The 26,897-nt window shown below is 42.5% G+C and overlaps 1 protein-coding gene across 2 annotated transcripts in view; it reads left to right on the top strand.

Moving 5' to 3' along the window:
• Nucleotides 1-26,897, top strand: part of SETBP1 (SET binding protein 1) — a 359,213-nt gene that overhangs the window by 269,276 nt on the left and 63,040 nt on the right. Inside the window, exon 4 of one of the 2 annotated variants that reach the window (XM_029060105.1) lies at nt 19,465-19,530. The exons of the other annotated variant lie outside the window; for it this stretch is intronic. Coding sequence (XP_028915938.1) covers nt 19,465-19,530 — 66 coding nt within the window. The remainder of the gene's footprint in view (nt 1-19,464; nt 19,531-26,897) is intronic. 2 annotated transcript variants of the gene reach the window in all.

Here is a 26,897-nt window from a genome sequence, read left to right as displayed (position 1 = left end):
ATGCCTGTTCAGGCTCTCCCATGAATATTCAGCCAACCCAACATCTGGGGGTCTGTGACAGCTGTGTAACCAGCAAAGCTAACATCCTTCGCTGCAGCATGTTGGCCGAGCAGCTGAGAGAAAAAGCTGTTTTGCCTGGGGAGGCTTTGCTGAGTTGTAGGAGTTAGCCGTTGTTGGTTAGGTCTGGGAAAGGGAAGGGTACGACACAGGCAATAATTCATTTCATATTGTTTACACTAATGATTACAAAGGGCTTCCTCTCCACTCACCCTGCCCTCCTCCCCCCAATCAAACTCCCTCACCACCCTCCCACCTCCAACCTTCACCCAAATGGGCAGAAGCTTGACTCTTTTGATTTTCTCCCACCCATCCACCCAATGAGCTCATAATATTAGTTCTTTAGAGGTAGTAACCATCACCTGTCACTATCTGATAGAGCCCAAAATAAATCAGATGTAGGCAGAGGGAAGGAGGGAGGGAGGGGAGAAAATAGGGTATGCTGTGGCTTTGAGTTAATGGTTTAGAACCGGACTTCAAGCTTAGTGTAATGAAGTCCAGCTCACCCTGTCCAGGCCAGATAAATGGAAGGGATTTCTGGCCAAAGACTTTTTCAGTCACCACGATGAAGGTTGATATTGAGTATGGTCAAGAAGACCTTATTATCATTATTATTATTACTAAGGCAGATAACAGACAGACAACAGACTAGAGCAGCAAAATATCAAAACCATGAACAGGCAGAAACGTACAAATCACCCAATTCCAGATCAGCTGCTATCAAAGAAAAATTAAATATCCTTATTCTAATGTACTATTCACAGATTAGGGGATATGCTATAGGTGCCAATAGAAAGCTGAGGGAAGGTTGTTTTCTAGGATTTGTGAAAGGGAGCCAAATTCTCCCAGGCCTTTAGGTTCATTGGTAGAAGATCAAATATTTTGAAATGATAGAAGGTACTCACATCTAAAGATGAACCTCTTGTTGGAATGTGTGTGTGTGTGTAGGTGTTGGGGAGGTGGGAAGGGAAGAGCAGAGGTCATGCATACAGTCCTAATGCCATAATATTTGCTAATGCCTATTGCTACTTGAATCATTGGCAGCAGAAATTTTTGATCTACTCATTTGGTAGGCAGGTCAGCCATTGGAAAGAGGGAAAAAATGATGTTTCAGCTTGTTCCCAAAAATATTCAGTCACTCTAAAAAAGTCTAGAAAATTATACTGGAAGCAGGTGCAAGCGAAAAACAAAACCAAGAGTAGAGATGGGTTTTAGAGGCACCATTGTTTGCCATCTGTATTAACCTTGGGCAGTTGCAGCAGCGAAGACTTGGCTCTCATAATTGAGACCTGAAGCTCTGACATTCAAGAAGATCCAAACCAAACAAACTTGCCCATGTCAATACTTAAACCACAAAAAACTACATTAAAGAATGGTTAGGGTATAAACCCACAAAAACGAAGCAGTTCAGAATGAACCTTTCTCTTATGCTTGGTTGTTATTTGGTGTTGAGAGCTGTAAGTCAGATAACCCACTGTGATTCGAATAATTATTTGCACTTCTGAAAGGCAGGCATATGTCTAGGGCAAGCAGACAATTTACAAAGATGACTACTTCCTAAAGCCCATTGACATGAGATCAGTTTGGAAATAGAGCAGCATTTCCAAACAGTATTCTGTTTTCAGGATCATCACTTGTGGCAAGCATGTTCGTTCTTTAATGCTAACTGTAGAAACTGGTCCTTTCTTCATTGAAAATGGCAGTCCCCACCCTACATTGCTTTGTTCTTCTTTCCTTTCAAGTAAGGTGTTTTAGGGAAGACCCCCAGTATTGATCCCCTTGACTTTTTCAGGTGTGATGGTGCCTCACAACTTCAGACTCCTTGAAGAGAGGAGCCTATTACTATAGAATCTGTCAAGGTAGAATAATGAAACTACATGGGATGTAATAATTTCCAGGTACTGGAAGAAGTACGTAACTGCTAGTTCCCACTCATTTCAGGGGTTGTAGCCTCAGATTCAATCATATGTTTGATGTTTTAAGATGACCCATTGGGTGGTCCTACTTTCCTCTAGACTGTAAGTTCTTTGTGGGCAGGGCACATGTCTATCAGGTCTGTTACATTATACTCTCCCATGTGCTTAGTACAGTGTTCTGCACACAAAAAGTGTGCAGTAAATAAAATTGACTCCATATATGTAGGTGTGTGATGAGTAGAACTGGCCATGCTTCACATGTGGACACTAGTGAACTAGCTTTCTCCCCCCTCTGGACTGTAAGCTCATTGTGGGCAGGAAATGTGTCTACCAACTCTATTACATTGTTATAGTGTACTCTCCCAAGTGCTTAGTACAGAGGTCTACACACAGTAAGCACTCAGTAAATCCAATTGATCGATAGATTGTTTGATTCCAGAACTCACTATGGATGATTCCATTCTACCAGTTAGCCTCAACTATGACTTGAGGATGCTTGAGAAAATGTTCAAGAAACTGAATATGATGTCTATAGCAGATCTTAGTCTCACCACCATATAATAATGCTGTCCCTGTTCTGGCTCATGATGCCCCATTGGCATTATACTTCTGTCTGCCGGTCTTCAGATTTGAGTTCCTTCTTCACTGTCAGCAGTGCATCAGTTGAGAGTGCTGCCCAGGAAGCAGAATTCCGCAACAGCTTTCAGCCTGGGTGTTTCTATTCACATCTTCTTATAGCACCTTCTGCTACCAACAGCAGTTCTGTATCACAGTAGAGTCGAAAAGAGAAATGCGAAATAGTCTAGGCCCTAGTCCAGCTGTCTTTGACTACATTTTCACAGTCAGGGAAAAGCAGAAAGTTGAAGCATTGCCTGGATAATCCAGGAATTCACCCCCTCTGAGGCAACACTTTGCTGAAGTGACTTGAATAATCATCATCCAGCTATGAGCATTCTTCTGGAAATAAGTGTGTTTCCTTTCAGAGCTGGTTTTCCTCCTTAAACTCTCATCCAAGAGCATAATCCCCTGTTTGGGGTTTGGATAATCACTTGAATTTTCAGGTGCTTCAAATAAGAACCAAAGTGACACCAAACTGAATTAGCCTCTATGTGTTGGTCTGGAGGAGGAAGAGAAACAGGTTTTCTTCTGAACGTTTTTGTGTGTCTATGATCCAAAGGGGGCATTGTGCACTCAGTTCTGCCTGAACACATGTTTTTACTACATGTTTTGGCTGGAGCGCAACAGCAGAATTAGGGAAGAATCTTTCCACAACGTGATGAGCCTGCCTGGATATGGCACAGTGCATTGTGGGAAGAAATAGTCCCGCATGTATATATGACATCAGATGTTACGAGTTCTACAACACGAGTTTTCTTTAACATGGGGTTCTGCAAAAATGCACATCCTGCATTATAGGAGCACTGGATATACCTGGAAAAGGGTGTTTGGTCATTACTAGGGTCAATCCCAGGAAGAAATTAGGGAGAAAGGAAATACAAAGGATACATCTGGGTGGTTCAGTGTCTGGACACTCTGGCCAGGTGTTTTGTATCCTCTAATACCAGCTCTGCCATGTGTCTGCTAGAGAAGCAGCATGACTTAGTGTGGGCAAGGGCCTGGGAGTCAGAAGGTCTTGAGTTCTTATCCCAGCTCTGCCACATGTCTGCTGTGTGACCTTGTGTCACTTCACACTCTAGGCCCCAGTTACCTCATCTGTAAAATGGGGATTAGGAGTGTGAGCCCAGTGTGGGACAGGGACTCATCTTGACTACCTTCTTCCTACCCCAGTGCTTAGAACACTGCATGTCATATAGTAAGTGCTTAACAAGTACCATGATTTATTATTATTATTATAGTAAGCTCTTAAAAAGTATCATAATTATTATTTATAAAGATTTCTATCTCCTTGGAGAGGGTGAGGAGTGTGGGTGGAGGTTTCATTTGAATTTAATTCCCATCATGGGCAAATGAAAATGGTCCATTAAGACCAAGCAGAACAACCCAAGATGTAGACAACATCCTTAATAGGCAGAACAAACGAAGGGAATTGAAACAGGATCACTATTGCCTGGTAGATGAATTTGTCTCGAAATGAAACGTTGCCTGTTGTGTAGTAGCATGGCTTTGCCTTTGAATTATCTTGATTTGTTGATTTAATTCAGATCCTTGATGTTTCCTGAACACTGATTTTGGTACTTTAATTACCCCCTGATTTATTAGTCACTAGGATTTTTACATTCCATGATAGAAACTAAAACCTCACCTTCCAAAACAGTCCCATTAAAGAAATGATTTCAGCCAGGCTCATTGAATCCATTGAATTTATGCTGTGAAAGTCAAATGGGCTCCCAGGTAAAGATGGAAAGATACTCTACTGAAGAGCAGTGTGGCAAAAGACAGGGTTTCTCTTAGAGAAATCCTTTGTCATCCTGGCCAATTGTTTTTTATCTCATATGGGATTATGGCTCCTCATTTGATCATGGGAAAAATACGACTGTCTCTCGAAGGGCTATTAATAGAGAGAATATTTGAAAAGTTCTTTATGCTCGTTGAAATTCTGCACTTCATGTGTAGAGGCACACAAAAACAAAAGCGGGGTAAGCAAAATTGTTTTGTACTAATAGGAACCTAAGGTAAATTGCACAGTCACATGCAAGTCCACTGGGTAAGACAAAGAATAGGCTTTCCACTCCAGTAATGTCTGGCTTCCATTACAGACCGTGTCATAGGAATGGGTAGGATGAGGCAGCGGCATCACCGTTATTCTTTCTGAAAAGGAAATTGGCAGGTACCAGCAATGACATCAAAAGGAATGGTAGGCTATTTTAAGAGGGTGCAGGGACACTTCAATGCCAAGAACTTATTTGGGGGTAGGTATTGAGTTGGATGTCTAAGACTGCTAGTCTAGTTTCCAGAGAAGAGTGAGGAATGCAGGAATGTTGGAATGTACACTAACTTGCAAGATCCTCAAGGGAAGGGATCATATCTCGTGCTTTACTAATTATAGTTATTGTGGTGTTTGTTAATTGAGTACTCTGTGCCAGGAGCTGTACTAAGTGCTGGGGTAGTAACAATAAAATCAGTTTGGAGCAGTCCCTCCCCCACCTGTGGCTCACAGTCTAAGTGGGAGGGAGAAACAGGTATCGAATCCCCAGTTTATAGATGAGGAAGCTGAAGCATAGAAAAATTAGGTGTCTTGCCCAAAGTCACACAGAAGGCAAGTGGCAGAGCCGGGATTAGAAGTCAGGTTCTCAGACTCCCAGACCCAGGATCTTTCCACTAGACCATGTTGCCTTCATTGAACTCACCCCAGAAAATCCAGTTGTTGGCCGTAGTCTAGAAGATTACAAGATCTGCTTTTGGGTCACCATCGAAGTCAATTCTCTCAATAGTTTAACCTCTCATCGCTTTCTCCTTGGTTGATGGTTTCCTTGTCTGCCCCTTAGGAGGGAAACAGGACATTTTTGAGGAAGTTCCAGTTTGGGGAAGTTATGATACATTCTTGGGATGCTGACTTAAGCATGTGTCAGGGCCACCAAATTCCTTTTGTGCCTCAGCTGAGCCAAGTGAATTACAACTTGGGTTTTACTTTACAAGCATCAGTTATCCCTAAACACTAAATAGTCCTACCTAAAAAACCTAAGGGGCTTAGCCATTGCTATACTGAGGTAGCTGAAACATGGAGGGGGAGAAGGAGGACAAAGGGAGAAGTAGTATCCTCAATTTGAGACTTCACTCCCAATATCGGTCTTGGTAGGAAATCGCATCAGGATTCCACATTGGAAGTACAACTCGTCAGCCTTCCACCACATCACCTCTTGATCCATTACCAGCGTAATGCCAAGGATGTGGTACTCTTCCATTTAGAATCCAACACCTCCCTTTCCCAAGTACTCTTGCCACGAAAGGCTACACGGGAGAGGTTTGCAGATGGTGGGATTTGCCTTTGGTTGCTTCTCTCCCTTTGCATTGTTCTAAGCATTTTAATAGATAGTTTCATTCTGTGAGCCCTGAGGTAGAGAACACAATTTAAAAATTATTCCAAATGAGATTACAGTCTAGAGGGGGTCTTCCGGTAACATTAAAGACCTTTGCCTTTAATATTAGAGATCTCTTCCTCTAGACTGTAAGCTTGTTGTGGGCAGGGAACTTGTCTGTTATATTGTTATATTGTACTCTCCCACGTGCTCAGGACAGAGCTCTAAGCACAGTAAGCGGTCAATAAATACGATTGACTGACTGACCGACTCTGCCCCTCCCAGGCCACAGCAGTTGGGTTCCTCCCCAGCTCCCATTTATCATTCTGGTCTCCCAGGTCAATCGCTGCCCTTGTATTCACTTTCAAGACATCGATTACAGCCATGCTAGGGGCCTGCCTCCAAATCTATATCCGGTCTCGAATCGAATCAATGCTCACCGTCATCTTCTATCTAAACAAATTGAATAAAGCTGAGGGCTTGAAAGAGCCTCCCTATTTATCTCATGACAAGGGAAGAGACTTCCAGTTTTGCTGGACCTGACACCTTTGTCAATAAAATCTACAGAATGCACACTATAAAGTTGTTTTCGAATTCATCTTTTTGACAATAGCAGCACCTTCTAACAGAGGTGTTTTGGCCAGTGACACGTGCACTTTGTGAGTGTGCAGGCTGTGGGAACATTGAAATGAGAAATCCCCAATGGATCTGCATTAGAGAGCACTTTTTTTAATGAATTTTGGAAAATTACCATTTTGAGGTATTCTTTTCCATCTCAAGGAAAGCAAAGCAATTTGATTTTTTAAAAAAAAACACTTAGCTTTAATAACTGATTAGCCCACACTAAGGTTTAACTGGTGTTTTGTTTCTAATTAGCAATGAAATCACCAGGGTATTAGATTTGCAATTGCTTCATTATCATCATCTTTCCAAGAGGTTTCATTCACACTGTTAGGAAGCATAAGTTACTGCTGGAAGGGGTACTTACATTCAGCAGTTACATTTATGGGGGCTTTTTGTGTCAAGCAGGTAGCATGGAAGTGTGGGAGGAGAGAAAATGTGAAATTCCTCATTAGTAATAGAAGGATTTATTTTTAATTTCTTTAGATGGTATTTGTTAAGCACTTACTATGTGCCAGACACTGTACTAAGCACTAGAGTAGATATAAAATATTCTGGTTGAACATTGTCCACTTTCCACATGGGGCTAAATCTTAATACCCATTTTATAGATGAGGGACTGAGGCACAAAGAAGGTAAGTGACTTGCCCAAGATCACACAGCAAACAAGTGGCCGAGCTGGGATTAGAACCCAGGTCCTCTGACTCCCAGATCTGTGCTCTTTCCATTAGGCTATGCTACTTCCCATTCTTTATAGAGGCCCCACTGGGTGTACTGCTCTGAATATGCCTCTTAGCCCTGTATGTGGACCTCCTGCCCATGAGTTACTTACATCCTAATGGGGCAGAGAGACATGAAAATGTTTATAGATAGAGTAATCAAAGGGAGTAATTAATGAACAATTGAATAGCAAATACAAAACTATTCATAATGGGTGTAAATGAAGGCATGAGCATTTCAGATCACTGGTGGGTTTGTCCGACTTGGGGGGCTGGGTACTAGTTGGAGAAGGCATGAGGAAGGAGGTGAAATGATAAGAGGGTGGTTGAATGTGAGGAGAATGTGGGGGTCCAGTGTGAGCCAGGGGGCGACGATGGGAGAGATTGGATCGAAATACAGTTAGAAGGTTAGCTTAGACATGAGCGAAGTGGGCAAATCACTATCTGGGTTCAGTGATTCTTTACGCAAATGTGATTCTCTAAAATAAATGGCAGTCTGTTTTATTATACTCTCCCAAATATTTAGTACAATGTTCTGCACATAAGTGCTCGATAAATAACATTAATTGACTTATTGATTGAATACGATGAACCCTCCCACTTCATGGGTATAAAATCTATAAGAAAATTGAGAAACACTATAAGATCCCTGAAATCAGAGGTGTTAGGAGCTCCAGAAAGCCTCAGACAGCAAGATGGGATGGGCCAACCCCTCCCTGGCTTTAAATGTTGCTGGTGACTGAGAGTTGGGCAGGTCTGTTTATTGTCCTCTTTTAGATGGTCAGTTTATTGGATTGCAATATCTTTTTGAATAATTACCTAGCTAAGACATGATTTTCTGCCTTGTGCATTCTTTTATATGAATAACCTCTATTCAAGGATCATGGATTCTCTTCCAGTGCTCCTTCAAGAGAGCACTTCACCACATTTTATTGACTCTACAAGGTTGAATGGTTAGATGAATGATTCAGTGAGCCCATGAATTTGAACAATTCAAGCCTTCCATTCCTCTCCCCTTACCTCACACCCCACCAAGGCCCATTGTTGCCTCTGTTGCTAGGTTTGAGGCTATAGGTGGTCTTATATTTACCTCAGTCCTCCTTGGTCTGCAGAAATTCAGCCTCAGCCAGGAGGTAACTTTACCTGATTTGCCCAATCTGTAATGCATTTTAATATCTGTCTTCCATCTCTAGACTGTAAGTGCCTTGTGGGCAGAGATAGTTTCTACCAAATCTATTGCATTATACTTTCCTAAGCACTTCATGTGGTGCTCTGCACACAGTAAGCACTCAGTAAATATCACTGACTGATTGATCGATTGTTCCACCCTTTCCTTGTTTCATCCTGTTACCCCTAGTTTATATCTCCTTTTACCGAATGAAGGAATCCCTGTTGGACATTGGATTTTTGCACTAAGGATGTGTATTTATAAACCATCATTTTCCTTGTAAACTAGGTTTAAAAACCTACATAATGCCATTCTTAGGTCAGACCCAGAGTTTTCCGAGTTTGGTATTGTCACAGGGGCACCAAAGAATCCAGGGGTTGCATTATGAGGGCTGACTTGGATATCTGTCCTGGTGGTTAAGTCTATATCATAGTCCACAAATGTATCCCCACTCTCCCCAAATGTATTGATATTTAGTATGTGGAGGTGTTGACGGGTGAATATGGCTAGCCCTTGGTTTTAATCTTACATAAGGATATGAACAGTGCCTTACTAGGTGTGATCAGTGGTTTATCTGGCCTGGGGTTTTGCTTCTATAAGTGATTCAAGTGCTCCCTGAATCGGGCCGGTCATATCTCTTTCTGAGTAACACCTCTCTTCCCTAGGACACTCCTACAAGTCATCCTGGATAAGAATAGAGACAGGTCTGGAACAGTGGCATTGAGATATGTGGGATGAATACATTTGCTTCCAATTCCTAGAAGGGCCTCTTCTACCTGAGGTGAACTATTTGGCTTAGTAGCAAGAGCACGGCCTTGGGATTCAGAGGATGTGGGTTCTAGTCCCAGCCCCGCCACTTGTCTGCTGTGTGAGGCACTTCTCTGTTCCTCAGTGACCTCATCTGTAAAATGGGGATTAAGACTGTGAGTGGGACAACCTGATTATCATGTATCTACCCCAGTTCTTAGAACAGTGCTTGGCACATAGTAAACACTTAACAAATACCATAATAATAATAATTATTATTACTATTTCAGATGATCAGATCAATAGTTTTGATCCAGAACTCTGAAAGCAAGGTAGGGTATGCTACACAACTCTCTTCTAAAGCAACAGCATGACCTAGTGGATAGAACACAGTGCTGGGAGTCAGGAGACCTGGGTTCTAATCCTGCCTCCACCACTTGCTCATGTATCCTTAGGCATGTCATTTTACCTGTCTGTGCCTAAGTTTCTTCATCTGTCAAATGGGGATTAAATGCATGTTCTCTCTCCCTCTTTGATTGCAGACCCCTTGTGGGGCAGGTTCTGTATCTGATATGATTGAACTGTATCTGTCTCAATGATTAGCACGGTACTTCACCCTTAGTAAATGCTGAACAAATTCCTCAATTACAAATTTTTAATGTTATTGATATTATCAATTAGACAAGGTATGGCATCCAACTATCTCTACCGGGTTGCAGTATGGTAGAGGGGTAGTCCCTTCAGCCGCAGCCATCCTTATTTTGGATTTCGTGGCTTGTAGTGAACAATTTCAGTAGACTATTATTAGTTTTAAGAATAATAAGAATAGTAATCGTAATTATGAGGCTTCTTAAGCACTTAGTGTATGCCAATCACTAGGGCGATGCAAGATAATCAGGAGGTACACACTCCGTGTTTCACATGTGGCTCACAGTCTAAACAGGAGAGAGTACAGGTATTAAATTCCCATTTTACAGGTGATGAAATGAGGCACTGAGCCTGACCCAAGCTCACACAGCAGGTAAAATACAGAGCTGGGTTTAGAACCCAAATCCTCTGACTCCTCATGCTTCAGTGACTCCTATACTGCTTCTCTCCCAAAGACTGAAGTTTGGTATCAGGTGTTAGATACCTCCAAGGGTCCTCACAGGACCTCATAGAAATTTAGACTTAGAGGGAAAAGCACTTGACTTTCTTGGGCCAGAATTTTGATGCAAGCCAAGTACCTTGAGCGTTCAGCTTGGTATCCTTTTAGAAGAAGGTGGCATCATGTTTCTATAAGAAAGAGAGAAAAGAGTTTAGTTTAAAGGCTTCTTGGGCACCAAGTTTTCTTATACAAAATCATCAAGGTATGAATAGAGGGTAAACGAATCAACATTATTCTGGTTACATTTATTTTTAAATGCACAAGGCTTTGAAAATCAGGAAAAAGTACTTGGGAAAAATGTAGGCACCAAATCTCATGAGAAAACAAGTCTGGATATTTGATGATCTCTGTTGGCAGTCAGGTTTCCTCTCTGGAATTAACTGCACACAGGCACTTTTATTCCCAAGAGATTATTCATGTTGTGAAATTTGTGATTTCAGAAGGCAAAACCTCATCAAGATTTGGTCCTCAGGGATAGAGAAGGAATTTTTTGTGAGGAGGGAATGGAAGGTTTCTCTCCAGCTCTCTATGTCAGCCACAAGGCAGAGAAAGCTTTGGGTACAGTGGGAAAAGCAGTTGAGACTGGGAGATTTAGGAATTGCATAGACAAGTTTTGGAGGGCGGTCAATTGATGGTATTTATTGAATGCTTATTCTGTCTAGAGCTCTGGCTCTAAGCTCTTGGGAGAGGATAACAAAGTAGGTAGAAGCAATCCCTGACCTCAAGGAGAGTCTGGAATAAGGGATATGAAGGGACATGTGACCAAAAGTGGCACCCATTGTGATTCAGCTGGCCAGGGCTTTGCCCATGTACTGAAACATCTCTTGTCTTACTCCTCAGAAACAGACATTGTTGTACTCCCATCATTTTATTGCTTGGTTGTTGAGCATGACTGTCATTTCCCCTTTACCTTAAACCTATAGGTGATTGGCCATTTATATAAAATACAGTGCCAGATTGGTGTGTCACAACAGCGTTGACCTTAATGGGGAACTGAAGAAACTGGGAGATGGCCAGTAAGAAAATCATCAGGAAGGAATCCCCTCCCTGCCTAGAAAACTCTTCTCAGTGGTTACCATAATCAATTTAACTCCATTTAGCCTTTGATGGGGAGACAAAGCTAGGTGGTTTCAGGTAGCCTGGCTCTGAAAATGTCCCATCCTGTTTCTGGGAAGTACTTCCCTTGGCCTGGAGATGGACTCTTAGTATGAATTGTTAGAAAAAAACCTGAATAAGTTGTAGATATAGCACTTCAGTTTTACATTTTTTTATGAATTTAAATACCATCTGAAGCGCCCATTCCTAGAATGATGAATTGTTTTTAAATGACTTTAACTTCAATCTGCTTTACAACCACTGTATTTTAAAATGTCTGGCTTGCTGGTCCATTCAGTTTGTCAGTAATTACTTTAAAATCCATATTTAGCATCTGCAGGATTACTTTTAATCAGCTTTCAGGGTAAGGTTTGGAATTGTTCACTTTCCTTCTTCTACATTTAACCAACTAGATTTTCAGGAATAGTATTATTTCCCCACATGAAAGACCAGTAAATTATACAATGATGAACTATAATGGCAGATGAAATAGGGCTTTCTGTTTAAAAAAAGTTCATGCCTGAAGATAGAAGTATTTATCATTCAATATCATTATCACTTCCAAGAAGATATTCCTACTCAGTTTTTTTAAATGGCATTTCTCAAGTGCTTACTATGTGTCAGGCACTCTTCTAAGTGCTGGGGTAGATTAAAACAAATCTATTTGGATGCTCACAGTCTGAATCCCCACTTTGCCAGTACCAGAGGCACAGAAAAATAAAGTGACTTGCCCATGGTCATGCAGCAGTAGCAGAGCCTGGATTAGAACCTAGGTCCTTCTGAGTCCCACTCCAGGCTCTCTTCATTAGGTCCTGCTGCTTCACTAATATTTTATTCCAGACCCAACTCTGTCAGTTTTAGATTTTAACTCCAGAAAAACAAACTGGAAATCAACAAACAAATCCACTCTTTGGCCCAGGTTTTGGAGTTCTATTCAGTAGATCAGTAGATCAATCAATTAATCAATGGCACAAGCACTTACAGCCCCTTCTCCTTGAAACATTAACCATCCTTGGCTGTACTGCCATTGTCTTCTCCTGATTCTCTTCCTCTCTCTCTGACCACTCATTCACAGTCCGGTTTATAGGGTTTGTCTCTGCCTCTTATCCTCTTAACAGTGGGAGTCCTTGAAGGTTCAGTTTTGGGTCTCTTTCTATTTTCCATCCACACCCACTCCACTAGAGAACTCATTTACTCCCATAGCTTCAACTATTACCTCTATAGAGATGACTGTTGTATTTACTTCTCCTCTCCTGACCTCTCTCCTCTGCACTCCAGCATTTCCTCCTCTCTTCAGGACATCTCCACCTGGATATCCCACAGACACCTCAAGCTTCACATGTCCAAAATAGAACTCCTCATCTTTCCACCCAAACACTGTCCCCCTCTTGTCTTTCCCATCACTGAAAGCAGCACCACTACTTCCTTATCTCTCAAGCCATAAACTCAGCATTATCCTTCTAGACTGTAAGCTCACTTTGAGCAGGGAATATGTCTACCAACTGTTATATTTTATCCTCCCAAGTGCTTAGTACAGTGCTCTGCATACAGGAAGCATTCAATGAATACGACTGATTGATTATCCTCAACTCATCTCTCTCATTCAGTGTTGCAATGTAGATTTGGTGATTACCCTTACTATTATTATTATTATTAGCATGGTATTTTTTAAGTACTTACTAAATGCCAAGCACTGTTCTAAGTGCTGGGGTAATTACAAGGTAATCAGGTTGACCCTCATGGTGCTCACAATTTTAATTCCCATTTTACAGATGAGGTAACTGAGGCACAGAGAAGTGAAGTGGCTTGCCCAAGGTCACACAGCAAACAAGTGGCAGAGCCAGGATTAAGACCCACATCCTCTGTCTCCCAAACCCATGCTCTTTCTACTAAGCCACGATTAAACCAGACTTCTCACTTGAAGAGCAAAGGATTAGGATAATATACCTTTTCACTCCCAAAGTGTATTTTCTTCTTTGAACTAAAAAATTAGCAACTCTTCCATTGTCTTCCCAACGTACATTTTTCAAGCTTTGGAAAGCAGTTACCAATATTAGAGACTGTCCGCTAGACTGTGAGCTCATGGGCAGGGAATGTGTCCATTTGTTGTTGTATTGTACTCTCCCAAGTGCTTAGAACAGTGATTTGTATACAGTAAGCACTCAGTAAATATGGATAGAGACCTCCAAAATTGATGTTTAGACCCAGGCTCCAACATCACTGGAGATGTCTCCCTGCAGAAGTGAATGAATGGCTACCTTGTGCGGAGAGCTACCAGAAATGGAAAGTGTATAGTCTAGTCAGTGGAAAGCAGGACAGAGCTTCAAGGCATCTGGGAATCAGATACTGTGTGACTTTTTTTTTAATGGTATTTGTAAAGGGCTTACTATGTGCCCGACATTGTACTGAGAGCTAGGGTATACAGGATAATTAAGTAGGACACATTCCCTGTCCCACATGGGGCTCACAGTATTAATCCCCATTTTACAGGTAAGATACCTGAAGCATGCACAGCAGACAAGTGGAAGAGCTAAGATTAGAACCCAGATCCTTCTGATTCCCGGGCCCAGGCGTAAAATGGGGATTAAGACTGTGAGCCCCACGTGGGACGACCCGATTCCTCTGTGTCTACCCCAGTGCTTATAACAGTGCTCGGCATGTAGTAAGCGCTTAACAAATACCAACATTATTATTATCAACCCGGACATGTGACTCGAAGCAGACTTTGTACTTATTTCCCCAACTGATGGGTAAATACTGTTTTCTCTGTAATATTGAGACATTTATTATTGTTATTATTATTATTACTATTATTGTTGTTGTATTTGTTAATAATGTTGGTATTTGTTAAGCGCTTACTATGTGCCGAGCACTGTTCTAAGCGCTGGGGTAGACAGAGGGGAATCAGGTTGTCCCACGTGGGGCTCACAGTCTTAATTCCCATTTTACAGATGAGGTAACTGAGGCACCGAGAAGTTAAGTGACTTGCCCAAAGTCACACAGCTGCCAAGTGGCCGAGCCGGGATTTGAACCCATGACCTCTGACTCCAAAGCCCGTGCTCTTTCCACTGAGCCACGCTGCTGCATTTGCTAAGCTCTACTGTGTCAAAATACTATTCCAGGTTTTGGTATAGATACAAAATAATGAGGTTGGACACAGTCTTTGCCCCATATGGGGCTTATTATCCAAGTAGAAAGGAGAACAGGCATTGAATCCCCATTTTACTGATGAGGAAAGTGAGGCAGAGAGAAATTAGTCCTGCCTAAGGTCTCACATCAGGCAACTGGCAGAGTTAGGATTAGAACTCAGGTCCTCTGACTCCCAGACTTGTGCTCTTTACACTAAGCCATACTGCTTCATGGCACTGGGGACAGCAGGGAGAGGCTTGAAGGTAAAGTTCCATACATTTGTATCCCTACTCTTGCTCATGTTGAGGCTGGCCTCTTTTTACCCATAGGAAGAGTGCTGGTTTTGAGAGGCTGTTCAAAACCAACTCTTTTCCTAAGGGTAAAAAGGAATAACCTTCACTATAATAAAAAGCTCCCAGAAAGAAAACATAGTAACCTGTATTGAATTTAAGCTGCAAAAATAAAACATGATGGTCCACCTGTAAGGGGGAATAATGTGATATAGTGAAATTTTCTTGGAAAAGAAAAAGCCTCGAGGCTGTATGTTTTGGATTGTGTAAATTGAATTAATTCAAAGGATCCAACGGTTTCCTTCTAATAGACATATGGAATGCTAAATTCCCTTCCTTCATGTGGGAATGGGTTTATTTTTTCTGAAGAAACAGAGTAAATCAAAACTTCTCATGCCCAAATTCTCATCTTTTCTAAGAAAAACGCTCATTGCCAGTCTGAATTATCTCAATTGATCTTTGTGAGTGAAATACCATTCACTGACAGGAAAAGATCAAACTGAGTGGGCCCAGAATGTAATTTGAATGAGGCTGCCCAGAAAAGCAGAGACAGTCAGTTTTATGTTTAAAAATCAAGTAGGTACTGTCTCTCTTTCACTCTCTAAAAATATAAAATACTTATGAGCCTACAGAAAATGTCATCTTTAAATATGGACTAGAGGCCAAGAAAAATGTTTTCCTAGGAAGATGAAAAGTCTTCTGAAAATAATTTCATTGACTCATGAAAACTAAAGACCCATTAGTACTTGCCCAGACCTCCGTCAACACAGAGCGGGGTGTGGAATGCATTTCACTGAGTCTTCATGAGGCAGCAGAGTTTCACGGCAAGAATTAGTTCTGGCTTTGACTCTCCCAATGTGACAGACAAACTATGGAGAATCACTCCAGGTAGGTGCCCTAGTAACACCCCATCTTTAAGGTGGGGTCAGAACAATTCTCTTTCAGTGAATAGGGTGAAAGTAAATGCTTACCATTTAGCCATTTCCCTGTAATCATCACCCATATCAGTTTCTAGTGCCCAGAAAGGCTTCACAGCATATATGATAGGCAGCACCAAGATTTAACAGAAGCTGTAGGCCTGCAGAGATTTCTAAGCTAGAGGTAGATGGAAATGAAGCTTGCTTAAGGTGCAAAGGGAAAACTGCCTATGTTGGCTGCTGACAGTGATTAATTTGATCAGGTGAGTCACACAGAAAATGCCCCAACCAAGCAAGACTTTCACTTTGGGTTCCCTTTATATTATTTGATCTGGAGATGGGTTCCAAATTGTGTCCTGAAAGGTCACGTTTTCTTCTGAGGATGAGAAAGAAATTCATTATGGTATTAATTCATTCCCTACTATGTGCCAAGTACTGCACTAAGCTGTAAGGTCGACAAGAAGAGAATCTGAGGTTGTTCCACATGTGGATAATAGCACTAGACTGTGGGAGAAAAAGCAGCATTCTCAGAGTCCAACTAGAAGAACAACTTGATTAACGTGACAAGGTGAGGCAACTTCTTCTAGGACACCCTTTTATTAAGGAGACTCAGTTCCCTTTTCAGCTCAGAAAACATAAGACCAGGTATCTCTTAGCTTCCCCTCATTGGAGCCAGCCTCAAAGTGAAAGAGGCACTTGTCAGCACCAGTGTCCCGCTGTCTTCTTGCCACCCTCTAGGCCCAAGCTTGATTCCCCTGCCAACTGGCAGTAGGGAAAGTCCTCCTTTCCAACACTATGACCCTGAACCATCCCCAGCAACTTCCTTTGACCAAGATGTAGCCAGAACACAGTAAGAGATAATTGGGGTGTCTGGAAAAGTCGGCTCAAATTATGTGTGGTCAGTGCATGGCAGTGAAACTTTTGGCATTTGTTGGTTGGATTTTTTTTTTCCAACCTGATGATTTTATCCCTATTGCTTTCGAGGAATTTGGAAATGGGTACCATATCTTTAATGTTAATTAGGCATCACATCACTTAGTCTTCCAGGCCTCAAGTAAATAACAATTAACAATAATTTAGCAGTTGTACATGCTGGCATCTCCTAAGCCATACCATTGTATACCATTCCAAATTCCTTTGCATTAATTAGGTTCATAAGCCAATCAGTACTAATTAAGAAGAAAATAAGTATAATAATAAATGAAACAATGCTACTGATTTGTATCTGTTCAGTAGTTCTCTCTCCCTCTGCAGTTCATCAAATAGTCGTAATGCGTAAGAACTTCTTGTAATTGAAACTAATTATGAGGTTTCCCCTGCTACTTCAGGCCTCATGTTCAAATCCCACGAAGCTCATTAAATAAGTAGCAAAACTAGAATCTTTAGCACATACTGTAACTGGGCTCCCATTAATTAGCACCACACGTAAACGGCAGTGAGAGGCCATTCAGCCGTGCCTCTCTACCTAACAGCCTGTTTGATAGGGCTTGAAGAAGACCAAGCCAGGTGTATAGGCATTTGGATGGTTGCAGTCAAATGGCTCTCTAGCTCTCCCTAGGAGCATGTTCCCACAGATCCTGAGGGCTCAGTTCCTCCTTCCACAGACCTGGACCTATAACTGTGAGATGTCCTTTTCCATAGGAAGGGAATGCCAGGGAGCACAATGCAGCTATTATAATCAGAGATTAGCCCTGCTTAAACTTGAAATTGTACTGCAGACCTGAGCACTGAATCACCAGAAGTGGATTCATATATATATCTGCAGTCAGCATCATATGTAGCTACTGTCTCCATTTTCTTCTAATTTTTCAAAAGACTGTTCTTTCTAGTACATACAGAGCTATATTGATGCCTCACAGTCTCTCTAATAATAATAATAAGAAGAATGATGGTATTTGTTAAGTGCTTACTTTTTATCAAACACTGTTCTAATCAAGTTATCAAGATAATCAGGTTGGACATAGCCCTGTCCCACATGGGGCTCACAATCTTAATCCCCATTTTACAGATTAGGTGACTGAGGTCCAGAGAAGTGAAGTGACTTGCCCAAGGTCACAGAACAGGCAAGTGACAGAACCAGGATTAGAGTCCATTTCCTTCTGACTCCCAGGCTCATGCTGTGTCCACTAGGCCATGTTGCTTTCTGTATGCCTGTATCCATAGCACCTTGACAAATATGCCCACATGTGATCTGAGTGTTCTGATTCAGTACCCCTTAGAGAGGAAAACACTGCACCACATTAGATGCAGGTAAGGAAATCCACAGGGATGTGGTTTTATGTTCTATCCACCTACAGTTCTGAGCTCCCATAACCTATCATTTACTGCTTTTTTATGAGAAATAGTTCTAAAATAACCTTAACAGGGAATACAGTTGTCATTCTATTACTGCTTGTCAGACATCGTGCTGGGGAAAATCCATACGTAAGCAGGAATTTCCAGAAATCTGACTAAATTAGAGTCAATGACTCTTTTAAAAGCAGCCCTTCTTAGGGCTGCTTTCTAACATGAATTAATTCCATCATACCTTTAAGAGAAGATCCTTATGATTCTCACAAATTATACAAATGGGTAAACTGAGGTTTAGAAAGGTCAAATGACCTGCCCGTGATCAGAACCTAGACACCTAGAAAAGCACTTTGAAACATATAATGGTTGACATTATTTAAATGGATAAAGCTAATAGGCCTGATAACTGCTGCAAAGGATAAATTATTTTATGCCATGAAAGCCCTCTGCATGAATGATCTCTTTCTGAGCCCTAAGTACGTGATATAGCTATAACAATTCAGCCTTTCTGGCAGGATTTGCCATCATGTATTTAAGGCTGAGTATGCAAGAGAACTCAAGGGGAGATTTGAGACAATTATTAAGATAATTGAGGTGAGGAGGCAAAAACTGTTATGGAGAAGGGGAGCAAGAAAAAAAAATTGAGGTTCGCAGCCTAGACTAGCTGTATTCATTAGTTAAATTTGCCAGATTATGGCCCACAACTTCACTCCAACTTGCCCGGGCCATCTTCGGCTGGATCTACCTCTGACACCCAGAATGAGGTGAGAAGTTGCCTGTTGCAGGCTTAACAGTCATCCTTCATGACTTCATGAGCTGAACATGACTCCCTTAGTCTTGAATTTAGGGGCCACATTGTTCACTGAGATCAGATTAACCATCTAACCCACCCATCTCCATGTCGCTTTGAGTGTGCACAAGTGGTCTAAGTCTCTTAACACGCTATCCTAACACAATCTGTTAACTAGCCAGTTTGCCATCCCCTGGAAACTGAAGCTCAGAATGGGACTTTTTCCTCCTAGGAAAATTTCATTTTGGAATGGAAATGCGTGCAGATTCCCCTGAAACATACCATAGGGAGACCTAGAAAGGGAGAAGGTGCTTTAAGAGGTTTGTGGCAGAGTGATAAAGAGGATTCCACTGTAGCACCACCCACCCCAGGGCTCCATAGGCCAGGCCAGAATTAGTAGTGGAAAAGCTCATCCACGATGGACTGGACTGGGAATACCTCCAAGGACACAAAAATCCCCTCAAAACCCAGGGTAAGCAGTGCTCCGCGATGCAGGGTTTATCATTTCTTGAAAGACTAAAGCAATATCCGCAATGGCTCAGTTCACTGGCATGGCCTCCTTTCCCGTCCTACCTACTTGATTTTTTCTCTTTTCTGCCTAGATCTGCTGATGAAAGACAGGCAGGGATCGAACATTCCAAGTCTTCACAGAGAATCCCATCTTTCAGGTCTGGAAAAAAAAGTGTTTTTACCTGCCTCCCTCCTGCCCCTTAAAAGGAACAGCTTACATTCTTGACTTCTTGGCCACATTGTAAACACTTGTGTCCACACCACAATCCTTTACATGCATATATCCCTGTTTGCAAAACACTAGTCCCGTCCCCTGGAATTTGATGTTTGTCTCAATGCAGTTCTTATATTCATCTGGGATTTAATTTAATGCTCTGATATTAATGACAGTGAGAAATGAAACAGACCTTCCATTCATATCTCTTCTCTCGCCTAAGCGCCCCCCCCAACCCTCCCTATCTTTATAATTATGTTTTTAAGACCATAAATGTTTCCAAAGGTAGTGCCAGATTTTAAGTGCCAGTTGTTATTACAATGTGTGGGTGGCTTTACCCTCTGAATTCGCAGTCTCCAGCTTTTATCTACCCTGCAGTAGTGCTACTTCTCCAAAATAAACTAATTGGGGGAGGCTTGGGTTGAGCCCATTTTTTCAGATACCGTTTTTCTCTATCAGGAACATTTAAAGGCATGAAGGGTGAAAGGAGATAGAAAGGCAGAGAGAAGCTGTTGGGAAAGCTAAGGAGGTTTTCCAAGCACTCAGCACAGTGTTTTGTACCCAGTTGGTGCTCAATAAATACTATTACTACTGCCACTATCTGACCTTGGTATTTCAGGTCTGGCTCCTGACTTAAGGACATTCTTTAAAAGGGATGAGGAGATTTAGAGCCCAGAGGGACTATTTGACAAGCCCTATCCAATTCCAAACCCTATTAGACATGTAAGTGCCATGCGAGAGAGGTCGGGGAACCTCGGTTTGGAAAATGATTGGGGGATTGAGGAAGTAGAGTGGGAGAAGCAAGTGACCATTTTTAACAAAAACAAATAAAACATGCAGTTCACATGAAATGTAAACAGTTAAAGGCTGAATCTTGAGGTGGCAATCTCCTGCGTGTTTTACCTCTAGCCGGATGGAATTTGCTTAAGATGAATTTGGCTTATTTGGGTAATATATAATCTATGCTTGCGGGGATGCGGGGGGGGGGGGGGGGGGTGGAGCGGGAGGGTGTGTGTGTGTGTAGTAAAATAAGCAAGCTCAAGTATTCACAACATATTCTATTCAGTGCCGTCTTCCTTCAACCATACCATGTTCAAAATTAGTAGTAGTAGAAATGCTACTATTACTACTATTAATGGCATTTGTTAAGTGCTTACTTTGTGCCAAGCACTGTACTCTGTACAGGGGAAAATACAAGCTAGTCAGGATGGACACAGTCTCTCTGTCACATGGGCCCCACAGTCTAACATGGAAAGAAAACATATTTAATCCCCATTTTCCAGATAAAGTCAGGCACAGAGAAGTTTAGTGATTTACCCAAGATCATACAACAGGCAAGTGGTTGAGCAGGGATTAGAACCCAGGTCCTCTGATTCCTAGGCTTTGCACTTTCCAGTAAACCATGCTGCTTGTCGGTCCACGGTGCTTAAGTGAGCTATGCGGATGAAATAGCGTGCGTTATGATCAGATAGTTATGGTAAGACTTAAACAATGGACCTGAGTGCCCCAGGATGTGGGTAAAAAACAAAAGTAACTGGGAGAAATGACCAAGCCCATATTTCTGAAAGGTGTTTTTGCCAGGTATTTGGGGGGCTTGAAAATGCCTATCTCTCTAAGTCCCTGCTGGCACCAGTAATTTGATCTACTAACTTCGTAGCTACAAAAGGAGGACTAGAAGCTTTCTCTAAGTGCCCCTATAAAGTTGCATCATCCTCTGTCAATAAAACAAGTCTCTTCTTTCTAACATCAAGGGAGAAAGCAACTGATACATGGAAATAGCTTTTGGATGAGTCTGTCATATATCTTGTGAATGGTTAATGTTTAGCAAAGATTTGTGAGCAGCTGAAATAACCATGATCTTATTAAATGCATCATATCGCTTTCACGGTATTGAAATGACAGCGCTCCAAAGACTGAGGAGGAAGGGGCAGCCTGTGCTTTTTCCGAGGCTCCTTGAATCATGTAGGAACTGTTGGGATTGTTCTAACCCCTACTGTTTCATAAATCTGGCACATTTGACACCTTGCTGGACTCTTATGGGTAGATGTGACATCTGTGCATGTGGTGGCAACTTTAGCCTTTTTATGTCATAATTGATCAGCCATGAAGAGTTTTAACAGGCACACTGTGTAGAATGGATATCAAATCTCTTCACACATTCAGTCAATAGAGCCCCAGCAAGCAGCATGGCCTAATGAAAAGAGCATAGCGCTGCGAGTCAGAGGACCTGAGTTCTAATCCCAGCTTTGCCAATTTTTTGCTTCATGACCTAGAGCAAGTCACTTAACTTCTCTGTGCCTCAGTTACCTCATCTGTAAATTAGGGATAAAGTATCAGTTCTGCCTCCCTCTTAGACTATAAGCCCCACTTGGAACAGGTACTGTCATACCTGTCATGTATCTACCCCAGTGCTTAGTACAATGCTAAGCACATAGTAAGTTTTTAACAAATATAACAATATTACTACTACTACTCCTAAAGATAGTAACAAAAATTAACCTGAACGTAATTCAGAGCGATTCTGAGGTTATGTGATGGCACTTTCCTGAGAGGCTGTAGGTGGTGGTTAAGGCTCTTCTTAAAAGCTTTCCTGTCATTTCTGAAAAATTGGTCACTAATTGTTCTCAGAGTTATTCCCAGTCCCTTTTCAATTATTTCTGTTTAGAAATTTAGGAAGCAGAGAAGAAGGAGCTCAAAGAAATGAGATTTCTTTCTGGAAAAAAGGCAGAGGGGATACTTGTAAAAGTTGAAGAATTCTGATATGTGTTGGTTCACTCTAGGGTCCAATCAAGGAGACTTCAAGACAGACCTCCCTCTCCTCCCCCACATTCAAAGACATCATTCCAAGGAAATTTTATCCTTCTTAGAGCCACTGAAATATTCTTTGCTTTGCGAGATCTGAAGGACCCCATGTGAGCTATGTATTTCTCCTAAGGAAATCTAAGGGGTTTCCCAACCAGATCTCAGAGTCCTTAGAGTGTCTTTCCTGCAGTGATAAGGTTTCCATGATGAGTTGGCACATTTCACTCATTTCCTCTTCTTCCTATTCCCTTCTGCATCCCCCTTTGACCTTGGATTTTCACACCTTATTCACCCCTCCCTCTGCCTCACAGTGCTTATGTTCATATCTGTAATTTATATTGATGTCTGAATCCCCCTCTAGACCGTAAACTACTACGTGTGGGTAGGGATTTACTAACTCTCTTATATTGTACTCTCCCAAGTGCCTAGTACAGTGTTCTGCATACAATAAGTGCTCAATAAATAAGATTGATTACAAAACATTATTCAGGTGAGATCCTTCAAGATGATATGACAAGTAGGCGTTACTACTGATCAACTGTCTTTTTTTGTGGTAATTGTTAAACGCTTACTGTATTCCAGGCACTTGTATTCCAGGCACTGGAGTAGATGCACATTAATCAGGTTGGACACAGTCCCTGTACTGTAAGGCTCACAGTCTTAATTCCACTCTATAGATGAGGTAACTGAGGCACAGAGAAGTTAAGTGACTTTCCCAAGATCATAGCTGAAATTACTAAGAAGCAGCATGGCGCAGTGGGTAAAGCAAGGGCCTGGAAATCAGAAGGTCGTGGGTTCTAATCCCCGTTCCTCCACTTGTCTGCTGTGTGACCTTGGGCAAGTCACTTAACTTCTCTGGGCCTGAGTTACCTCATCTGTAAAATGGGAAGCAAGACTGAACCCCACGTGGGCCAGGGACTGTGTCCAACCCAATTTGCTTGTGTCCATCTCAGCGCTTAGTACAGTGCCTGACACATAGTAAGTGCTTCACAAATACTATTCTTCTTTTACTAGGTCACCCAACCTTCCAAACGAGAAGAAGCATCAGGAAAGAGGGAGGTGGGACTTTCCTCGAAGCTCCTAAGGAGGAAGGGACTGGCAAGCCGGGGGTGGATGGTGGGATGTGAGGTTTCCTCCAATACTGAAGCGTGTGTGGGTGAACTTGGAGTGGGGGGGCCCTGTGGGGACTCCAGTCTGAGCCACTACAGCCTGGGCATTCCCAGCTCCTTGGGAGAGTTTGTGCTGATGGAGGTCCATCTCCCCACTTGTCAGCCTGATGATGATGGTAATAGTATTAGTTAAGTGCTTACTATGTTCCAGGCACTGTACGAAGCACTGGGTTGGACACGGTTGCTGGCCCACATGGGGCTCACTGTCTCAGTCCCCATTTTACAGATGAGGTAGCTGAGGCACGGAGAGGTGACGTGACTTGCCTGAGGTCACACAGCAGACATGTGGTAGAGCCAAGATTAGGGCCAATGACCATCTGACTCCCAGGCCCATGCTCTACCCTCTCGGCCAAGCTTCTTGTCTATGTCTGGAGCCAGGAGCAGAGAAAGCAGGAAAGCATCTGTGGTTCCTCACTAGCCCCCAGACCCACTGGGCCCAGCCCCAGAGTGGGTGAAGGAGATGAAAAGAGAAGTCCCTTTTTTTCTTTTCCCTTGTAGTAAAAAAAAATTAAATTAAAAAACAAACCCTGGAGCCAGCAGCGGCCCAAGGCAGAGGTGACCCTTGAACCAGTAGAGTCACAAACAGGGCATGGGGTCACTCACAGGGGTGGGCACCAGGTTGGCATCTGATTACATCATTTGCCTGCCTGGGGAGGCAGCACCATATTAAGTTATGGTTCAACCCCCCTCTACTAAAGATCTGTAGATTTGATAGGTACCCAGGCAAATTTATCAACCAACCAAACATCTCTTATTCAAATCACACCTCCATTGCAGACTGTAACGGGCTCAGGAATTTTGTCACTGCTCACTACATGACCAGAAGTGAGAAATCTGGAAGTAGAACCTTTGATTTGGTATTTTAAACCCAGATCTATACCTGCTGAGACTCAGAGCTAGCTTCATGGAAGCTAGGAAAATGGTAAATTCTGGCTCCCTGCCAGGGCTTAAGAGATCCTGGAGTAAATCAAACGGAAACCATTACAATTACCATTGTGGTAATAATTGTGGTATTTGTTAAGCATTTAGTATGTGCCAAGCTCTGTTCTAAGGATCAGGGAAGATAGAAGATAATCAGATCAGACACACTCCTTGTCCCACACAGAGCTCCCAATCTAAGTAGGAGGGAGAACAAGTGTTGAATCCCCATTTTACTGATGAGATAATCAAGGCACAGAGAAGTTAAGTGACCAGTCTAAGGTCACAAAGCTGGCATGAAGCGGAGCCAAATGTAAAACCCAGATCCTCTAATTCTCAGGCCCGTGCTCTTTCCATGGAGACATACCACTTCTTTAATTCATTATCATTTGATTTGGCTTTCATGGGAATCCTCAATGTGGAGGATACTCAAGAGTTTGTTTCCCACAGGCTGATGCCCGTATTCTCCTAGCTCAATGATGTTGGATGCTGTGGAAGGAGAAGGAGGAAGGGATGGTTAGAAGTCAAAGAGGGTGACTCTGTGGGTGGGGCCAGTGCAAATTAGACATGCCAAATGATTTTTGAAAACCATTGCTCAGCTGATTCTCATTGCCTGTGGCTTAGACACCTAAGGATAAGTGGGAGATTTACACTTAGCTGCTTTGGGCTAAGTCTGAAGTGCCAATTTTGGCTCAGATGAAGACTAAGCACCTTATTAAGGGCCCGGTTTCATTGCTCAGACAAAGATTGGTTGCGGGGTGGGCTTCAGAAGCTACTCCCAGGATTCAGGATCAACTGGGGTCAGTTGTTCAGAGAAAGCTATGAACTCTTGAGGGCGGCTACTTGTTTATTGGTCCAGTATTAAATAGGCAGAAGATCCCCAGGGAGTTGGCCATATGTAGAGGCCTTGGGCATTCTCCTTTATAACTCTCTGGGCCACTAAAATAGTGACACCAAAAACAGAAGACTAAACATTTTCCAGTTTACAGAGAATAACATTGGCCCCTGCCTAACTGCCGGTCATTAAAGATTCCCAAGAGTTCTCGATGGGAAATCCATGACCCGATCCTTGCCTCCTACTTGACTTGAATAAATGAGAGAAGAGCAAAGAGGAGAGAGAGCTCAAAATAGCTTGCTGTATGTCTTTAATTTGATTTTTTTTCCCTGTGGCCTGGCCATAACAAAGTAGCAATTAATCCCGGAGATACTTCTTTTAACCATTTCACCACAGAGTAGGAGGCCAGCTGGGAGCTCCCAGGGATCAGATATGGAGTTCAACATCCATCTGCCACTATCACATGTCTTCCTTCTCCAGGGCCTGTCAGGAATAGCTGGGAAAGTGAGACACAGAGGCAATCATGAGAATATCTTGAAGGGGGTTAGGGCTTCATTGCCCTTTTTCATGCTTGGGGGCTTAACAGACTCTAGAGACCGTGTTTGATCTAACTTAAGTGGGTTTTTTGGTGAATAGGAGGCTTCTTCTCTCTCCCCATCCTCATCCCCTCTCCCCTTTCTCCCTCTGTCTCTCCCCCTTTTTCTTTATCTCTTTCTCCCTCCCTCTCTCCCTCCTTTTAACTCTTTCTTCCTGTCTTTATTGCCCACCTCCTTCCCCCACCCCAACCCACAGCCCCTAGAATAACTCTTAGAGGTCAGGCAATCAATGATATTTATTGAACACTTACTGTGTGCAGAATATTCATTCATTTATTCATGCAACCTATCATAATTATTGAGCACTTACTGTGTGCAGAGCACTGTACTAAATGTTTGGGAGAGATCAGTGCAACAATAAACAGACACATTCTCTGCTTCCAACAAGCTTACAGTTTGCGGGGAGAGGGGGAGAAACAGACCTTAACATAAATAAACATAAATAAATTACAGATATGTGCATAAGTACTGTGGGGCTGGGAGAGGAGGAGTGGGAGAAGAGGAAAGAGGGGCTTAGTTAGGGAAGCCCTCCTGAAGGAGATGTGCTTTCAGTAAGGTTTTGAAGTGGGGGAGAATAATCGTCTGGGAGAGTAATTGTTTGTCAGATTTGAGGAGGGAGGGCGTTCCAGACCAGGACGTGGGCGAGGGGTGGGTGAAAAGATAGACAAAATCGAGGCACAGTTAGAACAGCATTAGAGGAGTGAAGTGTGTGGACTGGGTGTAGTAGAAAAGCAGCGAGATGAAGTAGGAGTGGGTAAGGTGATTGAGTGCCTTAAAGCCAATGGTGAGGAGTTTTTGATTGGAGGTGGATGGGCAACCACTGGAGTTTCTTGAAGAGGGAGAAACATGTCCTGAGTGTTTTTGTAGAAAAATGATCTGGGCAGCAGAGTGAAGTATGGGCTAAAGAGAGAAGAGACAGAAGGTTGGGAGGTCAGCAGTGAGGCTTGTTGCAGTAATTCAAGCAGGATAGGATGAGTGATTGTACTGAACT

Source organism: Ornithorhynchus anatinus, chromosome 3, assembly GCF_004115215.2.
Source record: "Ornithorhynchus anatinus isolate Pmale09 chromosome 3, mOrnAna1.pri.v4, whole genome shotgun sequence".
NCBI lineage: Eukaryota > Metazoa > Chordata > Mammalia > Monotremata > Ornithorhynchidae > Ornithorhynchus > Ornithorhynchus anatinus.
Note: the sequence above shows the minus strand (reverse complement) of the source record. Positions and strands in the feature narration are given on the sequence as shown.